The sequence below is a fragment of the Penaeus chinensis genome, chromosome 16, assembly GCF_019202785.1.
Source record: "Penaeus chinensis breed Huanghai No. 1 chromosome 16, ASM1920278v2, whole genome shotgun sequence".
In the NCBI taxonomy this organism is placed as follows: Eukaryota; Metazoa; Arthropoda; class Malacostraca; order Decapoda; family Penaeidae; genus Penaeus; species Penaeus chinensis.
The window spans coordinates 20,954,405-20,979,404 of NC_061834.1; the positions used below are offsets into that span (position 1 = coordinate 20,954,405).

The 25,000-nt window shown below is 39.4% G+C and overlaps 1 protein-coding gene across 1 annotated transcript in view; it reads left to right on the forward strand.

Moving 5' to 3' along the window:
* Positions 1 to 7,552, forward strand: part of LOC125033497 (succinate-semialdehyde dehydrogenase, mitochondrial-like) — an 18,726-nt gene extending 11,174 nt beyond the window's left edge. The window contains exons 6-12 of the mRNA XM_047625052.1: positions 545 to 689; positions 858 to 953; positions 1,226 to 1,389; positions 2,962 to 3,120; positions 4,134 to 4,303; positions 4,790 to 4,877; positions 5,098 to 7,552. Coding sequence (XP_047481008.1) covers positions 545 to 689; positions 858 to 953; positions 1,226 to 1,389; positions 2,962 to 3,120; positions 4,134 to 4,303; positions 4,790 to 4,877; positions 5,098 to 5,277 — 1,002 coding nt within the window. The 3' untranslated portion in view covers positions 5,278 to 7,552. The remainder of the gene's footprint in view (positions 1 to 544; positions 690 to 857; positions 954 to 1,225; positions 1,390 to 2,961; positions 3,121 to 4,133; positions 4,304 to 4,789; positions 4,878 to 5,097) is intronic.
* Positions 7,553 to 25,000: the final 17,448 nt, after the last annotated feature.

Here is a 25,000-nt window from a genome sequence, read left to right on the forward strand (position 1 = left end):
TGCATGCGTGTGTCTGTGTACGTATGTGTATGAGTCTGTGCATTTATGTATGTGTGTATATGTATGTATGAAAAAGGGTCAAAGAGTGTAAGTGAAAATGAGGGAAAGGGTCAAAGAGCAAGTGGAAGTGAGAGAAAGGGTTAAAGAGTGTAAGTGAAAGTGAGAGAAAGGGTTAAAAAGTGTGAGTGAAAGTGAGAGAAAGAGTGAAAGAGAAAGTGAGTGAAAGAGTGAAAGAGAAAGTGAGTGAAAGAGTGAAAGAGAAAGTGAGAGAAAGTGTGAATGAGAAAATAAAAGAAAGAAACAGAGAAAGTGAAAGAATGGAAAGAATGAAAGAGTTAGAAAGTAAGAAAGAGTGAGTGAGTGCGTATGTAAGAGAAGGAGTGAGAGGGAAAGAGAGGGAAAGAGAGAGAAAGAGAAAGAAAGAAAGAGAGAGAAAGAGAAAGAGAGAGAAAGAGAAAGTGAGAGAAAGAGAAAGAGAGAGAAAGAGAGTGAAAGAGAAAGAAAGAGAGAGAATGATTAGAATAATTTATTTTCTGTGTTGTAGTGGAACTTCCCGAATGCCATGATTATGCGTAAAGCAGGAGCTGCCCTGGCTGCAGGATGCACATGTGTCATCAAGCCAGCAGAAGACACCCCCTTCTCAGCACTTGCAGCTATGGACCTTGCTGAAAAAGCTGGGTTTCCTCCAGGTGTGTTTGTGTGTCCTGAAGGCATTGGTTTGCTTGGAGAATTAGGTCATTTTTTTATGGATTCTTTATAGTGGAGGTCTATTTTGTTTGACTTCTTTAATGTGGGGAAATTAGTGTTAAGGAACGTCAATGTTGTTCATGTGTATAGTAAATAACACAATCTTTCAGGAGTTGTAAATGTGGTGACAGCATCAAGGCAGAACACTTCAGCTGTGGGGGAGATTCTTTGTACAAGCCCAAAAGTAGCAGGCATGTCCTTCACAGGTGAGAACATAAAGTTACTGTTGAAAACAGAATCTTTTCCTTTTTGGGTGTAAATTGAGGGTTAAACTGGATTTTATGCACTATTTTAACAAAGATAGAAGTCATTTGTATTTTTTTGTTGTTGTTATTGAGTTTACGCAGACTAGAATACACACTATTGATGTGCTTTGCATATCAGCATCACAAATATCAGTTTTAAATATTTGTATTACAAGAAGCTATTGTCTTAGATGTAATGACTTGTTATACATTATTTCTCGATTCCATTTCAGGATCAACTGTAGTAGGGCAGTTATTGTACAAGCTCTGTTCAACGGGCATCAAGAGGATTGGACTAGAGTTAGGAGGAAATGCTCCATTCATTGTCTTCAATGGGGCTAATTTGAAATCAGCTGTTGAAGGACTAATGGCTGCAAAGTTCAGGAATGCAGGACAGGTAAGCGCAATGAAAGAGGGAAACACAGATCATATAGTGCATAATACATAGTAACAGTATTGTTTCACTTTAGAAGTGTGGAATAGACTGTGTGTGTAGAATGCCTGTCTGTTAAAAGATTAATTATAGGGTATCCATGAATCAAAAGTAGTTTCATTACAGGCTATTGATTACTAAGAAATTAGTGGGAAGATGCCCTTAATTTGAAGTGGCAGGTAAATTAGAAATTGTAAAGTAATTTGAAATAGATTAGAGTAGATTACACTTATTGTGTCTTTACTACTGTTGTTTTATACAAAGTTGACCGTTTTATTTTCACTGGACACTGAAATCAGTCATTATATACTGACAGATTTATATGGAACATATGCATATTTACAGTGCAAAAAAGTCTAGTACAAATATTTAGAAGAAACATCGTAATTAAAGTCTTAATTTGGCAAGGGATGTCATATTTATTAATCTGATGGATATGGGTGACTTGAACATCTTGTCATAAATTTGGATGAGGTGTGAGTGATAGGAATTTCTCGTCACATAAAATTGTTGATGTGGATGCCTCAAGATGAATGAGATTGACTCAGTGGGTCAGGACATCTGACAGGGTGAATTTTATCATATATGCCTGGGATTGTTTTTTTGTTTTTGTTTTTCAGGTAGACTGGAAACTACTCCTAGTGGTTTAGGGTGTGTTATTGAATATTGAATAATACTAAGATATAAAGGATAGCAAAAATAACATAATGTTGCTTATTATTGCTGTTACTTTACTGAGTATAAACTACCTGGAGAGATAAGATGGAGGCAATTCAAATAAAACAGTTTAGTACAATCCTGATACAACATAACAAACATAGAGCATGTGAATGTTTGTATGAGCTTGGCCTAAAATCCACATGTGGGAGAGTCAACACTCAAAGAAGTCTAATGCCTGAATTTTAATCCACATGAGTGCTGCAAAATTGACATTCATACATATGTAATAATAAAATGGAGTAAAATCAGAATAAATTAGTTATACACAGTGATAAGTAATTTTAATTTTACTCCTGGGTATTACATGACTAGGTATTTAATATTAAAACTTCTTGTTTGCTTAAAATTTTGATTAATTATTGTATATCAAGAAGTAATTATTATTTTACTCCTGGGCATTTCAGTTACATTATCAGTATACCTGTGACAGCATATTAACAATCCCTGATTAGCATTTGTTATATGACATTTTTGTCATCAGGCCCATATTATATATTCATTCTCTTGATCTGTCTTCTTGATTAGAAGTGTATCTTAAGTTACTTCATTCCAGGTTAACTTGTCTGTTATCTTCAGATACATCCCTTGTTTTGGACAGTGTTAGTTACTTTACCCTATATTTTGCAGAAGAAAATTGTTTTGAGATAGGTACATACTTTTTGCAGTCCATTGTTAATATTGTCTTGTAAGTTACATTACCTACTGTGAAAATGTAATGCCTTTCTTGATGTAGAGTCTGTTACCATGGTCCATAACATTTTGAATTAGTTTCCATATACTGTGCATACAGTTCAAAAACTATTTTACTCCCCACAGACTTGCATCAGTGCAAACAGGATCTTGGTTCAGTCAGGAGTCTATGATCAGTTCCTGGAGCAATTGAAGGAAGCTGTGAGCAAGCAACTGGTTGTAGGGGATGGATTTGACAAAGGAGTTAATCAGGGACCTCTCATTAACCAAAGCCAGCTGAACAAGGTAAGTTTTTCCCTCTTTCACAGTTACTGGATAATAGGTGCTGTAAGATTGTTATCTCACAGCACCAACTTTCTCATAGTGGCATTTCCACCTTCATTGAGTTTTTTATGTGTTAGCTTTTCTTCTCTTTCCTAGTCAGACTTCTCTATTAAAAGATTAATTTTAATGATTTGTGTTTTGACTCTACCTTGTTCCATTTATGATTTTGCATTATTTTGGTTGCAAGTGTTACAGCTTAAGACTATCATATACAGGGTATAAGTTTCATATAGTGTGTAAAATCCATCAGCTCTGTTACTTAAAAGTAAAAGTAATTACTAAGGAGTTAGAAGTACTTGATCATCATTAGTCATGTCTTTGGTATATTTGAGGACAAGCACTATCTTTGTATCTGTGCTCTTTATTGATCATTAGCACTATCCTCAGAAACACTTGATCACATTCATGAAATGTCTATTGAAATTAAAATATTGTAATTATTTCAGTATTATGGATTAGTTTTAGTCACAATTTATTTAATGTAATACTTTCATGTGAATGTTACAAGACTAAATACTATAAATGCTGTTTCTTTATCATTTCCATGTATCACTTAATCTAAGTGATTGCAATACCATGTAAGAGCACCACCTAATGTTAGAACTGAGGCAACTCAATGCCACAAAATAATTTTCTACACAGTCCTTTAACTAGAACAAAGTAGTTTGAGTGCTATAAAATTATTTTCAGCATCATCCTCATACTAAGACGAAGTAGTTATAGTGCCCCAAAACTATTTTCAGCAGTATACTATGATCTGTACTATCTTCATATGAGGGTAAAGTACTTGCAGTGCCCTAGAATTGTTTCTAGCACCATGGAGCTGTTTTTACTAGGATGGAGTAGTTGCAGTACCCTAGAATCCAATTTGAGTACCATCCCTTTCCTAGGACATAAACCTGTTTGCAGCACCTAGTAGGACAAAGTAGCAAAGTGTCATAGAATAATTTTCAGTACTATTCTTTTACCCACAGGTCAGTGGCATTGTTAAGGACTCCATAGCTGCTGGAGCTCACTTGGTGACTGGAGGGAGCCCTCACAAACTGGGGGGTCTGTTCTACGAACCAACCATTCTTACTGAGGTGACAGAGGATATGCCATGCGTCAAGGAGGAAATCTTTGGCCCAGTTGTGGCTGTCAGGAAGTGAGAACTGTTCTTTATTTATCCATTAAAAAAATGTAAGGGTAAAATTCTCTGGTATGTTGATGAAGTTGTAAAAAAATGCAATTACACCAGAAAAGCTTATTAGAAGATGAGACAGTTGTATTTTATTTATGATAGCTTTATGGCTATTGCATTCAAAGTTTAGTTGCATTTTGATGGAAGGTAGGTATGTTGTTAAAAGTAATTTTTTGTGTTAATGTATTGGTATGCATAGATACTGCAGTAGATTCATTTTAACCCCTTGATGACGGGTAAAGAAAACTAAAAAAAACTTGCTGACTTTGAGTGCGGGAGTTCGGTACATTAAGCCGAATCACCGGCTCATAGCGCTTTGCGGCGTGCCACTGCGGCATACAGCCGCACACCACAGATTGAGCGGTTTGTTTTGACACCTCACGGCATGACCCGTCAGGAAGGGGTTAAAAATCCTCAGCAATATTTTTATCCTCTTTTCACATATTACAGATTTGAGACTGAAGAAGAGGTTCTGCAGATAGCCAATAACTCTGACCGTGGTTTGGCTGCTTACTTCTACAGCCAGGATGTTTCGCAGGTAATAAGTTAAAAAGAATAGACATTTGAATGTATACAGTACATATAAATGTCTGTTGAAGATATTTGTCTGAATCTCATGTGTCAGATTTCACGATCTTAAAAGTAAGAGCAAATTATTCACTGAATTTAATTTGCAGTTGATAATATTTTAGGCATAAAAACCTGTAGAAATAGGTCATACATCGATTATTTTAATCAAAGCCTATTAATTCCCACAGGTATGGCGAGTGGCCAGGAGATTGGAATCGGGTATGGTTGGCATTAATGAGGGCCTAATCTCTGCTGCGGAAGGTGCATTTGGAGGAGTGAAACAGTCGGGCATTGGCAGAGAGGGTTCCAGACATGGTATTGATGAGTACACAAATATTAAGTACATTTGCATAGGAGGTATTAATTAAACACTTGGCATATTGTGGTTGAAGGTAAACGTCAGGGCAGGTTGTTTTGTGCTAACAATGCAGCTATATCTTTTTAATATCTGTATTTATGCTGATATTTCGAATAGAGTTATAAATTGTGTGAACAAATACGACAGTGGTGTTGAAAATTATGTCTTTCTTTTAGATGTATATTATTTTGAGATCATTAAATGATAAATATACTTTTAGTTGACAAACCTTACTAATTTGGTATTTTTTTGAGTGAAGATCTGCCAAATGGAGTTGGTATAATGTGATGACAAATGTAAATGCACTAGGAATATTTAATATTGATCCTACATTAGGATACTGTAATTAAAGGGATCCAAAATTTGGGTGATGATAAATTAAAATTTAATAAGCCATTATTTTATGGCTTTTTTTATATTGCACTTTCTGATATCCATTTATATCTTGGTTTCTGTGTCCATCTGTCTGTATCTGTTTGTCTATTGATCCATCTAACAATTTTTTTTCTCTTATTTCTGTAACGGTAAAAATAATTAATAAAATGAGTTTCTGAGCAAAATAAAATGTTAAAACCTCAGCAGTATTTTATGAAATTAGTAACACTGCCAGTGATGATAATAATTGTGTTTTTGATAAGAGTTCTGCTAACATTGACATTAAATGATTATATACCTTTTGGACATGAATTTTTGGTACCTTTTCACTTCAATATTACACTATCATGTGTTAGAAAAAATCTTGACCCATAATTGAAGTTAAGATAATCAATCACTTTAGATAGAATAAAAATTATGGATAATCATGCAGGAGATATGCTGAAGTGGGTGAGAAAAAAGATTGCACCATTGCACTTTACACTAGATTGTAGATCAGTGGCACATGATCTTTGACATGTTTACATATTAAACATTTGTGAGGAGCTATATAAAAGTACAATCTCATAAATGTTAAGAAAATAGTTCCAATTTTTTTTTATGTTTACTTCATAACTTTTTGTTTCATTCATGTCATTATAGTATTATCAATTAGCTTTTTGTTGTGATTTGTTCCTTTAGTGCTCATGCCTGTCAATGGTATGTTTAGACAATTTATGCATCAGTTGCAGGACATTCCTTTTTGCAATCATGGACATTGTATTATGTAGAATTTATGTATATTTACTAGCTGCATAATATAGAAGAGCTAAACATGGTATATTCTAAGTATAATGGGATTACACCAATTTGCATGAAACACCAATTTTGTAATAGCTAGGAATAAGTATGTAGTATATATATGTTTAGGATTATTTAGACCATACTCTGGTATAATAGGAAGAAAGTTACAAAAATGTATACTTAATGTTTTTGTCGTCATATGTTTTTGGGGAACACATTGTTCCAATTTTCTATATTAGAGCAAGGGAGTGACTCAAAATTGTAAGCATTTTAAGATTTTTAAGAACGTCACTTTAATTATTTGTAAAAGAGAAATCACAAATTACTTTTGAGCCATTACACTATCCTATTTGAGTTGAGTTTTTTATGGCTATACTTTTATGAGTTACACTTTCATCAGTTATGAAGTACAAAATTGTTCAGTTTCATTATCAGTGTTTCCAATGGTATTCCATTTATACACATTAATAATGTGTCAGAGGAAAACGAGGAAGAAGTGGAATATTTCTATTGACATATTTCTCTTTTACAAAAGGTATCGGGTAGTCTTGATAACATGCATTTATAGTCGTAAAAGCAGTCCCCAATATTAACTTGGTAGTCATGCATAGATTCTTTTTTCACTTTTTTTTCCTTTCTTTTTTTTTAGATATTTATATGTACTACACTGTATATAAAAAGTGCCATATCTTTTTTTTCCTTCATACAGATTCCAAATTAAAAGATAAAAATTAAAGGAAAAAATAGTGTATAACTTGTCATCGTGAGATATAAAACTGATGAGTTAAAAAAATACTGAAGATAGTGTATAAAGTAATCAATTGCAACATTAAACAAGACATATCACAATATTTACACAAAAATATTCCTTAATGCAAAACTTGAGATGTTACGTTATTGTACAAACATGTGAATTTAATTATAACATTTATTTTTTCATTCTGTCTGGTTTGGTAAGTTTGCAAGGGAGTCTTCCATTGATGTTTATTGTTATTTGTTCAGTGTTGGGCAGTGTACTCATGGAAACTACAAGCCTTCATATATAATAAGGGGGTTGTGTTATTGTCAGGTGTTGTGGTGTATTTTTGTTGTCCCTTGTAAATTTGTTGATTAAACTGGAGATTTACCTTTCATATTTTTAACATCCTTTTTGAAAAGCCAAATATTTATTTTTGTTGTTGCTGACTTGATAAAAAAAAAAGAAAAAAAATCACAATCACACAACTACTCAGAACAACAAATGTTTTCTGTCAGTGCTGAAGATAAAGTTCAAGCATAGATCTTCCATGAACTTGCCTGAAACCAGTTATCTCCAATTGTAATATAATGACTTTGTGCCATGCTTGGTAGGTGCTATTATTATTTTTAATGTCCTTTTGCAAAAATGAGCTTCAGGTTCATTTAAAAAAGGATGAGATAAAAATACAAATAAAAACTAAATATCTTCTTGTCTGTCATCATCTAATTATAATTTTAACGAATCTGGAATGAGCTGTTGCAGTTCTACTAATAGATCATTTGAACATGCATCTCTTAAGTAGTTCTTGTATCAGGTGTACAGGAACTGAATATTGATATAAAATTAAATAATTCAGTTACATCTGCTTTGTGGTTATTCATTTGCATTTAAACCTGGGAACCAGCTTTGTGAACATATCCCATGGCTGAGAATGGTTGATTTTTCTATCCAACTTCGATGTAGTAAGTTTCTTCTATCTACTCAGGTTGCAGTTACATGTGTGTAGTGGCAGACCAACAGAGGGCAAAAGGGGCAGGTTGTCACTCCCACTGTTTGGTCCCTCCCCCCCCCAAACTACCCCACCATCTTTTTAATTTAGAATAAGGTTTAAAATAAATTGCCAATGAGTCAAACACCAAAACATTAGAATTGTGACTTATAAGAATACATAGCCAGAATGGTGAAAAAACAAAACAAAAAAAAAAACGAGATATCTGAATTTGGGCAGTCAGCACTCAGTCAGACTGCCTCATACTTAGGGAATATGAGATCAGTGCTGGATGTTCACCAATTTACTAAAAGTGATGCCATCCTTTTGATTGATAATTTAACTTAAATCCGGATATAACATTCACTGAATAATTGTCATTAATAATGGAAATGATAGTGGTGGTGATGATGATGATAATGATGATATTCATGAATATTAATAAAACAGTAGTAATATTATTGATAATATTAATAATGATAATTATAATTATAATAACAATAATCATAATCATAACCATGATAATAACAAAACAACAATAATAATAAAAATAATGATAATAATGAGAATGATAATAATAATGATAATAATGCCAACACTAATCATAACATTATTAATGATATGGATAATGATGAAGAACAATAATTATGATATAACGATGATAACAACAGCGATTCTGATAACAACATCAACAATAATAATAATAATTATGGTAATAATAATATTATTTTCACAATACTAATTACACAAAGGAGATTGAGAATAACAGGGTACAGGATAGGAATGGTATTAATTTATTCCTATATAGAATTTACCAAAATTATGAAGTATCTTGCTAGGAGGATAGACAGAAAGGGAGAGAGGGAAGGGGGCAGGTAAGAGGAAAGACGGGTGGGAGGAAACTGAGGTGAAATGGATACGGATAAAATTAATGAAAGGAAAAGATAAAAGAGGAAAATCGTCTGATGTGGATCGGAAACAAAAGAAATGAAGTGAATATAAAATGAGGCAAAAAAAAAAAAAAAAAAAAAAAGCAAAAAAAAAGCAATAGAAGAATTAATGACATAAAGAATTAAAAAATAAAATAAACGAAAGAGAAGGAAGTACGGCCGTGTGGGAACAATATCGCCAGCCAAGAGTTTCGGCGAAGTTGCCAAGAGTCTCGCTCTTGGTATAAGGGGAATGCTAACACGACTTTGGTTTGTCAGCGAGATGGTGCTGGCTCTGCAAACCTTTTCTACTCTATATATGTGGAGTAGGCTTTTTTTTTTTTTTTTTTAACATATAAACTCGCGAGGGCATACACGTTAAATGAGATGATGTGTTACGGGAGTGAAAGAGGAGTGGAGCAAGTATATGTATTTTAAGGCGAAAATGAGTGCGTACAGTTCTGTTGTAAGGTCACTGGATTCAGGAGGGAGGAGGGTATTTGAATGAGCAAGTTGAAAAAGTTACTATGAAACCAGCACCGGAGGTAAATTTGGTGCCATCAGTGTAAACATGGATACTGGAGCAATGGGTGAAAACATGGTCAAGGAAATGAGTGACAAGGGCAGAAGGGGGATGTCTGATTTTGGTGGGTCAGGGTAAACATAGGAGGAGTCGCCCATTCCCACATTCCCGTTTCCGACCTATTCCGTTTTCTGTCCATCCTGTCCCTACGTGATTGAGGAACGGGATGGACAGAAAACGGCAGAGGTCGGAGATGGGAAAGGGGGAATAGGAGAGTAGAGTATCCATGCGAATGGAGAAAGGAGGTAAAGGTAAACGTGGAAAGTTAGGAAGCAGATATCGAGGGATAGTTAGTTTGGTGAGGGAAAGTTGGTGGAAGGGCATGGCGTGGAGAGAGAGATGGCACGCCTGACTCAGTGTAGAAGACCTCAGTGGTGGATTGTATCAAATGAACAAGAAGGAAGGTAGAGACAGAAGAGTAGACATGGTATCCATAATTACAAGTGAAGAAAATCAAGGTAACATGAAGATGGAGGAGAGTTTTGCGATCTGAGCCCCAGGTTATATGGGAGAGAATCTGAAAGATTTGGAGGCTTTTACTTTAATGTAAAATATATGGTCTCGTTAGGACAACCTGGTGCCAAAAATAACGCCAAGGATATTGCCAGAAAAATGGTTACATCATCTATATTTAATGATGATCGGGCCCCTGGTGGTAGAAATGAAATAATGTCATTAACAGCAAGAAGGGATAATGTGTTGCTGAGCACACTACCTTTTGACCTGGAAAGTGCGTTTGGAGAGGAAGGACTTTATAAAGACACCCATGTTTCAGCGTATGCCTGGGGAGGACAATTGTTGGAGAATACGGTTTTTCTAGGTCAAAGAATATGGCTAATACGGAGTTATGGCGTGCAAATGCAGATGTAATATATGTCTCAAAATGAACAAGGGGGTCAGCTGTACTTCGGGCACGGCGGAAACCAAACTGGGAAGGAGAGAGAAGATTGTGAGATTCAAGATACCACATTAAAAGGAAATTAACCATTCGCTCTAATAGTTTGCAAGCAGCTAGTTGGAGTGATGGGGCAGTGATTATGAGGAAGGGTACCCGATTCATTAGGTTTCAAGAAGGGGAGGATAAGAGCTTCTCGCCAATGGGGAGGACAATTTCCTGTCGTCCATAAGTGGTTGGAAATAGGAAGGAAAGAGAGGCAAATGGAAGGTATCGGGCATACGGTAATGAGTACCGCCATGGATGCTGCGGCTGTAAGGCTGTGTGAAGTTCTGAGGAAGAAAAAGGAGCAGATGATAGGGTAAAGGTAATGGGGGTGCATTCTCTGATGGCCTTAGTGGGAGACAAGTGTGGAGAAAGGTAAGAGCCACTACTGGCCTGGCTGAAATAGTCACCAATTCATTAGCGGCTCGGAATGGATCATAGATGAGAATAGATCTGGAAGATATGGAAGATGGGGGCTGGCTGACTGATAGTTCAGCCAGACAGCCGAGATATAGATGTAGGGGAAGTAATTGAGGAGACATAATTTCGCCAACTAGTGTTTTTTTACTGTTCCGGATTGTGCGAAGACAAGCGGATGCTCTTTTAAAGGAGATAAGGGCTGATAGCTAATTAAGGATGCCTCACTTGTAGCGATGACTGTTCCAGGCTGCGCGTTGTAAGCAAAGTGCTTTGGTGCAATCAGAATTCCACCATAGAAAACACCTAGAGGTATACGGTCTTGAAGTACGGTGAATGGCTGTATAGGCAGTTCTTAGGACTGTAAGTGTGAAACATTGTAGCATATTTGAAGTAGACGAGAAGGGGGATGAAGGTGTAGGAATAGTAGAGTGAAGTAAAAGTGCGCCAGGCAGTTCTATCGAAGCACCAGCGTGAGGAATGAGGAAGTGGGACATAAGAAGTTTCTTTTTAGAATGACAGTAAACAGAAGATGCTACATGATATTTTTCATTATAGAACATTAACTGAACGCAGTAGGGCTACAGTAAATACATAGATGTATTATCATACTGGTAATAAGAACAATATATCGTTATTCAAAAAACCTTGTTTTATCCTCGAAATAGAGGTGACATGTTTATGTAGACCCTTTTCTTCTTACCGTGATATATTAGCTGTTTGGGAGGTTCTTTCATTAGTCGTTTTCCAAATACTGGCAATATTCGGCCAAATATTTTTATCGGGCTTGAGCCATATACCTTGCTTGGCCACAGGACGGCCTCCAGGTGGTTTTAGTCATGGACCCACTTCGAAACTGCCTTAGACGTGTGTATAGGGCAGATAATCTTGCACGAATATGATTGTTTCTGGGAAAGGCCAAGGCATAGCAGCGTACTGATGAGAGAAACTTATAATTTTTTTTATTATTTTAATAATTCGATATATTTGTTAAAATTGAATCTCCCCTCCGTTTCGGTGAGTTCACCAACACTATTCAGGAAGATCTGCCTCTCATATTACAGCACGCGTGCCCACTCCTCGCCCTTTTATAATCTGTCACATCTGAAAAGTAAAGAAAGATAGAGAACCAGAATATGAAATGTGACATATAGGGCACTATTGCGTGTAAACACATCGTTGTCACAATTTGAGATGAATTTATTTATGAACAAATTGAAAAGGTTGATAATATTTACACCTTTTGTCTGCTCTTATTTCTCTCCCCCAGCAATCTAGATATTTCTCCATATACTGCTGGGCAAATTGTCATTTGCTCAGCCTCTCTTTGATGACCTTATGTGATGTATCTCCATGTAGCCGTTTTCTTCACCGTGCGACCTGTTAACGGGAACTGTATGTCTTCATGAACTTTAGCAGCATTGGTGAAGTGCATCCTGACCTCATGAACGCATGAATGAGGGGTTCGTTAAAGGTGTCCTCCTCTTCCTCCCACCTTACCCACCTAAATAATATCGACCGGGAGATACCCAGCTCTCTGGATATTTCACAGCGAGAGAAATCACTTTCCATCATCCCGATGATGCAGCCTCTATTTGGAATTTAAGGCTTGCCTTGTGCCCATACTTAAAAAAGTGTCTGCTTGGGAGCCTCGTTTCCCCCTCGGATTTACCACAAGTCATTATGACGTCATATACCTCATATTAGGATTAGTTGCGAATATTCAAGAATGTATGAATATTTATCAGCATAAAGAATAGCAAATATAAGATTTCGTGTTTTTTATTTCCTAAATGGTGAACAAACAAGAATTTAGATAACCTTTGACACACCAAGATATTATTTCTATCATACACATAAAAATTTTGATTTTGCAATGAAGGTTTGGTATGTTTATTTCATCTACACCAGGGGTTCCCAAACATTTTGTTCCTCAGTACCCCTTAGGCTTTTTATAGGTTCCCATGTACCCCTAACACTAAAAATTAAGCTTATTAGTAAAAAAGAACATTTTAATATTTTAATTATTTAAGTCTGCATGTTTAGATTACATAGGCATCTTAAATGATGAAAACAGAAATAAAGCAATTACTAAGGTAACTGATATTTTAATCCAGCACATACAATACATACCTTTTTATTATTATTATCCAAAACATTAATGAACAAAACTCAGGTATTCTTATTTTAATGCATCGCACTAACTCAACATAAATGGATCACTACCAATTCTTCGAAATTTCAATAAAGGTGGTGCTAATCAACACAAAGAAAATGAGAAAAGTGCAATCTGAGTGCAGATTACAACACCATGTATTGTGCAAGTAATTGTTTCCTTCAGACCAAATGTACCCCCTGAAACGTGCAAATGTACCCCTGGGGGTACATGTACCCCAGTTTGGGAACCCCTGATCTACACATATGCTGTGAACAGACGTGCGCTGACAAATAGAAGGAAAATAAACTGCATATACGACAGATGAACGTAGAGAGCGAGATGAAATCCCATTCCATCAGAATGAACAGGATATTAAAAAAATATATATAAAATATACAATCGGTTCTTACACTTTTGATATTTACTCCTACTCGGAACCATCCAGCTTGAGTTGAACGATAACTCGCTTCATTTATAAAAATACTATTTATTCTATGTTCATGTTGCCAGGTGTACAAAAATGGAAGCCAGCGAGTGCACTGAAATATAATTCTGGAACTGCACGTATATATTTATATATGTATATCTGTATATATAAGTATTCATATATATGTATATATATATGTATATATACATTTACACAAATGTGTATATATATATATATATATACACACACACACATATATATATATTTGTATGTATATATATATGTATACATATGATTATATACATGACTAAATATATGATTATATATTCATATATATATATATATATATATATATATATAAACATATATATATGTGTGTGTGTGTGTATCATCATTATCATCAGGGGGCTAACGCCGACGGTGCGCATGGCCGCATCCACCCTCCGCTTCCAGCCACGAGGGTCCTTCATAGCGAGTTTCCAGGCAGGCCCTTGGCCCATCTCTAACTCCTCGTCGAGCTACCCAAGCCATGACTTCCTAGGTCGTCCCACGGGCCTCCTCCACCCAGGTTGGTCTCGCAAAGAGTCAACATGATGGGCAAGGTCGTCCACGATCTAGGTGTCCATATAGCCTAAGTTGGTGAGCCCAGATTATGCAAGTAACAGGTCCCATGGCAGTCTCACGGTGTAGCCGTCGATTGGACACATGGTCCTGCCAACTGTACCCTATTATCCAGCAAAGAAACTTGTTACAAAAGGCATCAATATATGACTCCAAGGAGCTAGATAGCGTCCAAATTTCGTTTGCATAGAGCAAACCTGGCAGTATCAAGACCTTAAAGACACATAGTTTGGTTCTTCTGCATAGGAACCGACATCTCCAAATGCTCTTGTTGATCAAGCTCATGGCTCCTGCTGCCAGACCAATCCGTCTACTGACTTTTTGGTCTGACAGCCTAGAGACATGGACTACAATACCAAGGTATGCAAAGCTCTCTGTGACTTAACATCCTCACTTCAAACATGGATCGACTGAACAGGCCCTCAAAGTCTTGAATCTTGGTCTTAGTCCAGGAAACCTCTAGACCCAAGGGCTTCGCCTCATTGCAACAAGAGCCGCCACCAATTACTTCATGGACTCAAATAGGATAGCAACATAATCCATAAAGTCAAGGTGTGAGACCTTGATATTATCCAGTGTTGCTCCACACTGACTTTGGGTAGTAGCTCTGCTCATTATCCAGTCCAAAAAAGTGCTAAAAAGTGTTGGTGCAAGGACACAGCCTTGCCTCACCCCTCAATTAACAGGGAAGAAGTCTGACAAGCCCCCACCACACTTTACAGCACTTTCAGTACCGGTATATAGGCTTGCTCTTAGGCCAATAATCCGTGTCGGAATTCCCCTAAGTCTCAGAATCTCCCTTAACAATTCTCAATATACCGAGTCAAACGCCTTCTTGGGGCCGATGCAGGCTGCAAGCAACCCATGATCGAACTCACGATGGCATTCCACAATTACTCAAAGCACTAGGATATGGTCTATTGTGGACTTGTCAAGAGTGAATCCAGACTTCTCCGATCTCTGGTGCCTTAGTAGGTGGTCACGGAACCGTTTCAGAAGAATGTGTATAGTATACCTCAGTATACCTTGCCTGGTGTACTGACCAATGCCACAGTAGTTGTTACAGTCCCAGTGATTCCTTTCCCCCTTTCCAGAGAGGGATGACCACACCTCTAAACATGTCAGGGGGAATGGTACCAGACTAATAGATAGCAATCAAGACTGCATGCAGGTTTTGTGCTATAGGTTCACCCCCAGTCTTTAGCAGTTCAGCAGGGTCATCACATATGCCTGCGGCTTTCCCATGCTTCAGCTTGGAAATCACCATCTTAACCTCAGATAGGGTAGGAGGTTCCTCGCTGATGGGTGGGTCTGGCACAGGTTGTGACACCACTTGCATCCAAACTAACTGTTGGAGGATCTTCCTGGTACAGCTGCTCAAAATACTCAGCCCAACATGATCTGAGATGATGTGTCCATCCATTGAGCAGACTGCAGTCATCTGCGAGTAGGACTTAGAGTTCGGTTTTCTCAGGGTGAAGGTCATTTACCTATAAATGGTCTTCAACCTCCTCAGAAAGATTCCTGTTGAATTGTTCCTTGTCCCTTCTCAGCAGTGTCTGATTCCTACGAACCAAAGAGCGACGCAAGTACTGATTGCCATTCAACCGAGCCATACGACATGCCTCAGTGGACTTCAATGTCTCTAGGGAGATGGAATTCTGCCTTGCCCTCAGGCATACACCAATGGACTCCTGCACTGCATCAAGTGGTGTGTGCTTGAAGGACTCCCACAGAGCAACTGGGCCCATCAGGTTTTCAAGTTCTGTAAATCGATCAGACTGCCGTTGTAAACCCATGGGCACATTCCTCCCTCAGTCTGTCCAAGTGAAAAACCCTGGAGTGGCCACTAGAGGGATGAGGAGTTCTGAAGTGGACTTGTAGGGTAGCCACTACCAGCTTATGGCCAATGCCAAAAAACTCGGCACTCCGGTAAACCCTGCAATTCTGGAGGATCCTCCATCAAGTGCTGACAAGAATGTGGTCGATATCCTTGGCCACAGTACCTGAATCGCTAAACCATGTCAAGTGATGCAGATTGGAGCACTGATACCAGGAGCCAGAAATCTTCATTTTCTGGGACCTAGCAAAGTCCCAGAGAAGGAGGCTGTTCTCACTGCTTGGATCAGCTCCCGAGCCATAGGGGCCTAGAGACATTTCGTAGCCAACTTGATCACAGCTGGATACCGAATTGAAGTCGCCCAGAACAACACGAGTTGCCAGGGGCAACTGTCTGATATGGATGAGAGTTTGGCATAAAACACCTCTTTCACATCGAGTTTACTAATATCGGTAGGAGCTTAAGCAGCAATAAGAGACAAGAAGCCAAAAGCATGCTTCAGTCTTAATGTCATAATATGCTCCTCAACCGGTGTTACCTCAACTGCCGAGGGTTGAAGTCGGCTGGCGATGGCTATGGGTACTCCCTGGATGTGATATCACGACCATCACCACGGCCCGACCAGTAGTAGGTGTACCCACCCATACTGATTGTGCTGCTGCCAGATCTTCTCACCTCTGAGAGGGCAGACACCTCAATTTCCAACTTCTCCAATTCCCTCGATAACAGAGGAAACCGCTCGCAGAGCAGAGGTAACCAGATTTTCCAAATGTCTACCTGGATAGCATGCCTGAGGTTAAGCCTTGGGCAGTCACTCTGGGTGGACACCACTTCTACTACTCCCACCAACGCTGCCCCAAATAATAGAGGTTTGGCAGGCTGTGGGGCCCAGCATTCACCTGTGGGGTTCCCTAGGGCTTTGCCCCACAGGCTTTATGCTGGGTTGGCCCAGGCGGGACGAGTAACATTCATTCCCGTCCTGCACCCCAACATTTGCCCTCCTAACAGGACCAACAGCCCGCCTTGCTTCCTGGGTTGGAGGGACAGCACCCTTCCCCCAGCATTATATATAAATGAATGTATATATATATAAACATACATATATGCATATATATACATATACATATAATGTATACATATACATATACTATCAGGGGCCTAATGCTCAATCAGACCTTGTGACAGGTCTGGTTGAGCTGCCCAAGCCATGACTTCCTATGTCGTCCCACGGGTCTCCTTCACTCAGGATTGTCTCATAAAGAGATAACCATGATACTGCCCAGTGTTCCTCGGCAGTGACTTTGGATAGTAGCTCTGCCCATAATCCAGTTCATGCAAGTGCTGAAAACTCTTGGTGTAAGGACACTGCTTTGACTCACCTTTGAGTTAACAGGGAAGAAACTCGACAGGCCCCCACCACACTTTACAGCACTTTCCATACCAGTATATAATCTTGCTCAGGATCACCAATAGAGATTTGCAATGCACCGTGTCAAACGCCTTCTTGAGGTCAATGTAGGCTGCAAGCAGCCCACAACCAAAATCACGTTCCACAATGACTCGAAGTCCTAGGATAGAGTCTATCGTGTGAGTGAATATAGATTGCTCCAGTCTCTGATGCCTTAGTAGGTGGTCATGGATTTATTTCAGAAGAATATGGGTGAAAACCTTGCTTGGTATACTGTGCAGTGTGATGCCTCGGTAGTTGTTACAGTCCCATTGATCTCCTTTCCCCTTCCAGAGAGGGATGACTATGCCCCTCAACAGCTCAGGGGGATTGGGACCAGACTGGCAGTATGCAAGCTCCGTCCATAGGTTCACTCCAGCCTTAAGCAGTTCAGTAGGGATGTAAGAGGCTGTAGTGCCTCTGTATAATGGCTATGTGACTGGTTGGGCAGTGATAGTGGTTACATGGTTGACTCTTTATAGCAGAGTACAAGACAGTTGAGGGAACACATGAGACATTGTCTTGGGGCAAGTGCTGAGCACGGTTTTGTGTGTCTGGCCAGCCAGACCTGGGGGGTTTGGAGGCTGGTGGAGACCTGGGCACGGTGACTTCTGGGAACGAACTGAAAGGTCAGATAAAGTCACATGTAATCGTCACTGAGCCAATGGTTCTTAATTGATTTACACAAATTGTGCTTGTGTGCATGCCATATTGCTCGGCTACCTACTCATGCCTTGCCCTCAAGGTGCCTAAGATTGGCCTCAAGGGATGACCTAACTTTGGCTTAGTCCTGATTGGCTGGTCAGCTCGTTTTCATGTACATTGTCCTTGGTCCATCTTCGTAGCTGCTGGTCCTTGTCCTCTTTTTCTTCCTGGTCCTTGTCGAATCCATGCATCCTCGACGTCCACATGTCCTAGAAGGTCTCACAGGCCCTCCTTGACTTCAGATCATCTAGACTTCCTTATAGTCCTTGTCCAGGCATTTGTTGGTGGCATAATCGGCCTATATGTCCTCACAGATCTTGTCCAGGTCCATCTCAGTTGTGTGCTCATCCAGATTTCCTCGTAACCTTTGTCTGGATCTACAGGCGTCTAGGCAGGTGGCGTCCTCCCAGGCATCTTAGGCCAGCTAATACCTGTGTTGATGAGCTACTGGATTTTGATTGAATCTGTGGGTATTCAGGCAGGCAGTGCCCTTCCACAGCATTCTAGAGTGACTGGTGCTTGCGCTGGCGAGTTCATGGTCCTTAGTTGGATCTACAGGTATCCTGGCAGATTAATAATAATTCTAGCTTAAACCCTAGTCCTACATTAATAAACGGTTGTAACTATGAATAAGGGGGGCCAATTGAATGAATAACTTCGGATTTACTCTTGCCTACTATTGTAACATCGAAACATACATCTATTAGTTGACTTACGCAACCCTGGGTTATATTTGGCATCCATGTGCACTATGATATGGGGAAGATTCTAACGCTATACTCAAAATAATAAATTTGTACTAAATCGTGTTACAAGCTCCGTTCTAGCACCTTATGGCCCCTCCATGTACCCAATCGACCGGAAGGGAAAGGGAAAGTGAGGTCAGGTAGGGGCGAGGAGAGTAACGAGAGCTATTAATAAATTGATATGATGTCCATGATAATGATAAAAAAAAAAAAAAAAAAAATCTCACAGTAATGTGACAGTGAAAATTCAGTCATTTCATGTCACATAGCTCTTTTTTCCAGCAAAACCAATGTGAAAGTGACTGCACATATGGCTTAACAAATTTATGGGAGAAGAGGGAGGTAAAGACAATGAAAAGCCCCAAAATGTGTTCTCACGTGGTTTTGAAGACATGACATACCGTAGAGCATTGGTTGAATGGATTTCAGAGGCTGTGTGTTCATTTTGCGAGCCAAAAGGACGCAATGACCACCTCTGCCATCAGAATGTAAGAGGCAGTTGAGCCGTAGTAGAATGGTTATGACTGGTTGGGAAGTGATAGTGGTTACACGGCTTGACTCTTTATTTCCAGCATTTCCAACACAGTAAAGAAAACACACAAGACGTTGTCTTCGGGCAAGTGCTGACTGCAGTGTTGAGTGTCCAGACAGAAAACCCTGGGGGGCTTGCTGACTTCTGGGACTTCTGGGAGCGAACTGAAGGGTCAGATGTAATCATCATCTAGGTCCTTGTTGAGGCAACGGTTCTTAATTGACTTGGAGCAATATGTTAAACATATGGAGCCCATGCAGTATTCTGGTGTAATGGCTTGCACAACTCATGCTTATGTGCATGCCATAAGGGATATCATATATGCCTGCAACTTTCCTACCCTTCAACTCAGAGATCACCTCCTTAATCTCAGTTAGGGTAGGAAGTTCCTCACTGATGAGTGGGTCTGGCACAGATACTGTGACATCACTTGCATCCAGACTAATTGCTGGAGGGCTTACCTGATACAGCTGCTTAAAAAAAAAAAACAAGAAACAAAAAAAACATACACACAAACATGTTTATGAACTCCAACATGATCTGAGATGATCTGTCCATCCACTAAGGGAACTGCAGTCATCTATGAGGAGGGGATGGAGTTCAGATTTCTCAAGGCTTGGTATGCAGGGCAAGGGTTATTTACTAAGAAATGGCCTTCAACCTCCTCAGAAAGATTTGTGATGAACTTTTCCTTGGTGCACAGGGCTCAGTGGCTGAGCCTTGTGCACCAAAGAACAGCGAAAATACTGATTGCGATTCAGTCAAGCGTGCATCTGTGGCCTCCAATGTCTACAGTGAGATGAAATTCTACCTTGTCCTTGAACATTCGCGAATAGACTCCCACAGAACTACGGGGTCTGTCAAGTTTTCATATTCCATGAACTGATCAGAGAATGTTGTGGTGAAACTCCGGGGACACTTCTCCCTCAATCTGTCCAAATGAAACACCCTGGTGTGGCTACTGGAGCGATGGGGAAATTTGAAATGAATCTGAAGGGTAACCACAGTGTGCCACAGCACACTGGTAAACCCTGCATTTCTGGAGTATCCTGCAATGAGTGCTGACAATAAAGTGGTCAATCTCCTTGGCCACACTACTAGTATTGCTATACCATGTCCAGAGATGTAGGTCAGAGCACTGACACCAGGGGCTCGATCTCTGGAACTTAGCAAAGTCCTGGAGTAGGAGGCTGTTCTCGCTCCCGAGCCATGGGGACTGACAGTTATCTTATAGCTACCTCAATCTTAGCCAGATACTACTTCAATCATAGCCAGATACTACATTCATTTCGCCCAGTACAATGCGGATGTCTCGCTGGGGACATTTATCTGCCACAGATGTGTTTGGTGTAGAACATCTCTTTTTCACTGAGTTTACAAACATTGATAGGAACATACACAGCAATAAGAGACTCGAAGCCAAAAGCATGCTTTAGTCTCATTGCCATAATACGTTCATCAGCGATGTTACTTTTACTACCGACGGTTGAAGTCAGCTGGAGATGGCTATGGCTACTCCCTAGAGATGTTGACTGTCGCCCCGTCCCGACCAGTAGTAGGTGTGTCCACCCATACTGATCATGATGCTGCCGGGTCTTCTCAACTCTGAGAGTGCAGCCACCTTAACTCCCAACCGCTTCATTTTTCTCGATAGCAGAGGTAACTGCTCATCCTGCCTCAAGGACCGGATGTTCAAAGCTCCTACCCGGATAGCTTGCCTCAGGTTAAGCCTCAGGCAGTCGCTTAGGGTGGATACCACCTCCACCTACGCTGCCCCGTATAAAGGGGGGTGGCAGGCTGTGGGGTCCAATGTCCTCCTGTGGGGTTCCCTTGGGATTTGCCCCACAATCCTCACACCTTCCAGTGCGCAGCAGAACTAGTAACTCCTGTTCCCATCCTGCACCCCAACGGGTCCAGTAGCCCGCCTCGTTTGCTGGCTGAGAGGGGCAGTATCCCTCCCTTTAACATTTCCATATGTATGATTAGTTGCCGGTGAGTTTATCTGGGGGCGAACTGGCAATATTGTATATGTATTGTATATTGGATTGTAAATGTATATATACACATATGTGTATATATAAATGTATAGGTATATATACATATATATGTATATATATATACATATATATGTATATATATACATATATAGGTTTATATATACACATATATGTATATATACATATATAGGTTATACAGACATATATGTATATATATATAGACATATATGTATATATGTATATATATATATATATATATATATATATATATATATATACACATATATAGGTATATAAGAGCCGAACAATCTTTTCTCCTTCTCTCATAATAATCATTCAACAAAGACAATATCTTTCTTCTATTAATAGCATGACCTTATTTTCTTGACAACGAATGGTAAGGAAATTGTAGAAATGAATTGACGCTGATTGCACACATCCCTTTTAATAGACACTGTCCAATACACACGAATATATTTATATATACATAAACATATGTATATACTTACAAACACGCACACACAGACACACAAATACATACATATGTGTGTTTGTGTATATGCGTACACAAACATATACATATATATATATATATATATATATATATATATATATATATATATATATATACATATATATACTTGTTATACACACAAACATGCACACAGATACACACTAATACCATATATATGTATTTGTGTGTATAAATATATGTGTGTGTGCACATATATATATATGTAGAGAGAAAGAAGTATGTGTATGCAATATATCTACACACACATGCATGCATTCTTTCATTATTCGCAATTCGACCAAAGTTTCTCAGTCACTGGTAATAAGATCCGAAATTGTCTCGAATGCATGCATGTGTGTGTAGATACACATACATCTCTCTCTATATATACACATATATGTATATATACTCATATATATGTATATATATGTATATGTGTGTTTGTCTTTGTGTATGTATAATAATGTGTATGTGTGTGTGTATATATATATATGTATCTATATATATATATATATATATATATATGCGGGGGTCTGTATATATATATATATATATATATATATATATATGCGGGGGTCTGTATATATATATATATATATATATATATATATATATATGCGGGGGTCTGTATATATATATATATATATATATATATATATATTGTGTATGTGTATATATCTGTGTGTGTGTGTGTGTGTGATTTTACGTTACTGGTCATTTTCGTGCCTTCTCGCTCTTCCTTCCTTTTCTTTTCTTTTTCCTTTTTTGTCAAGATTCTACAGAGTACTATTCTTTGTTAGTAAACTGTCAGTTGTTTTTTAGCGGTTATAGGGAAGAACAAAAGAAAGATTGGATTTACATCTATATTCGTTTTACAAAATTCTGTCATATATAGATTACAAAGTTTTTAGTATAAAACCGAATCATTTTTTTCTTCTCACAATAATCAACAAAGACAATAACCATCACGACAGCGTCTACTGATAGCATGACTCTATTTTCTTGACAACGAATGGTAAGTGAATTGCAGAAGTGAATTGACGCTGATTGCTCTTTTGTGACATGAATGACATCCACGTGACATATTGGTGGAAATGCGTGTCAGCAGCCTATGTAAGAGATGTGTGTATGAAACATGTATGAATTTTTTTTTTTTTTATTCTTATCATTCTAGACAGGATTTGCCATTTGGTATAGATTCTTTTATTGTCGGAGCTGGTTGATCCTTCGTCCCTAGCGGGCGGCCCTTCGAGGCGCTGGGAGCTTCGCGAACGGTGACGGAGGCGGACGAGACGACAGCTCCGAGGAAGCTCACTTTGCACGTGTATCTCCCGGCGCTGCGGTTGCCGAACTCATGGAAGACGAGGTACGAGTGAGGCAAGGAGGCCCCGACGCCCAGCGAGAAAACTCCTTGCATCCGTGATGCCCATCGGGGTACGAGGACGTCGTAGCGGTCGAACCACTCCACACCGTACAGCAGCAGGTCGCCGGGCCTCGTTCCGCTCGCCGTGCAGTACACGAAGGCCTCATCCATGACCTGCAGCTCGATCACGGAACTGTTCATGACGACTGCATGACCCGAAGGACCCTCTTCCACGGGGTAAGACCCTGCCAAGGCGCCCATGCACAGGATGGCCGCGGTCGCCACAATGCCTGACTTCATGTCGATGAAATAGCGTCTTGAATCGCTCATTTGCCAAAATTTCAACATCACGAGAGGACAGTCTACTCTGAATTCGGTCCCAGTCGTATTCCCAAGGCAGCTTTGATTTCCGAGATCGTAGTCGGACGCAGGTGCTTTTCGACTGGAAACTACTCATCAGTAAAGAGAGCTAATTCGTCTCTCGTGTTGATCAGGCACAAGTAGTGAGTCTGGCGCAGACAAGGTTCCAGATCACTTCTGATAGACAACTCCGACGTCCATTACCATATATCAGAATATGCATGACGCAAATTTTGCAGATCCCATGTAATGCCTCCGACAAGAAGCGAACTGGTTCGCCTCATCCTCGGTTTGGCTGTAACATGCCAAAATCACGTCCAGTATCTGCTGCAGCATGTCGGCGAGATGAATTTGCACGCTTCGCAGTACTGATATGCGATCTGCTTATCAGTTGTATTGAGATTATCTTATCTGCGGTATCCGTTTCTTTTTCTTTTCTTTTCCATTTCTTTATGTTCGTGACTCGCAGAAATACACAGATACATTTATGCAAATACATTATTATGTTCTTGCATATGATTCATGCATGTTCATACATACACATACATATGTACACACACACACACACACACACACATATTGTATATATACACAAATATATATATACATATATGTGTATATATGTATATAAATATATATATATCGTCTTCTGAGAGCGTTCAGAGGGCAGTCTTTGACTCCTGAAGCCTCCGAAGCCAAACCCCGGCTTCCTCCGAAGTGACGAGCCAGATCAGCTTCAGCCAAAGGCTCGACTGAAGCTGCGGCTTCGGGTTCAGGCCTGGCTTCAGCGTTTCTCCTCTCATGAAGCCTCTGCCATTCCCTGCAAAGTCCCTGTTGAAGCCTCCGCTGAAGCCTCCGGGGAAACGTCCAGGATCAGCGCGAGGAAGCGGGTCGGCTCCTCCGCCCACCACGAGGAGGTCGCCCCGCGCGTCAACAGCGACCTGAGTAAGGCGACGAAAGATACAGTGTGAGTGATGGCATTAGTATGAGGGTTAATGGTAATGGTAGCACTTGCCATCCTCCTACTTCTGCACAGAGAGGAAACGAGAACCTCCCCCTCGGCCTGATGATACTCAGACGCCAGAGCCTATGAGCCATTGGCACTGTGAAGTAATTGATAGAGGTGCCGAAGTCATTCTTCACAGAATCAGACTCAGGCCGGGCCATATTTATGGAAGGCCCGGGCGAAGCTAGACTTTGGAAATCTCACTCGTAAGTGTAATCATGATGATAATTATGATGATAATATTGATGAAAATTATAATATTA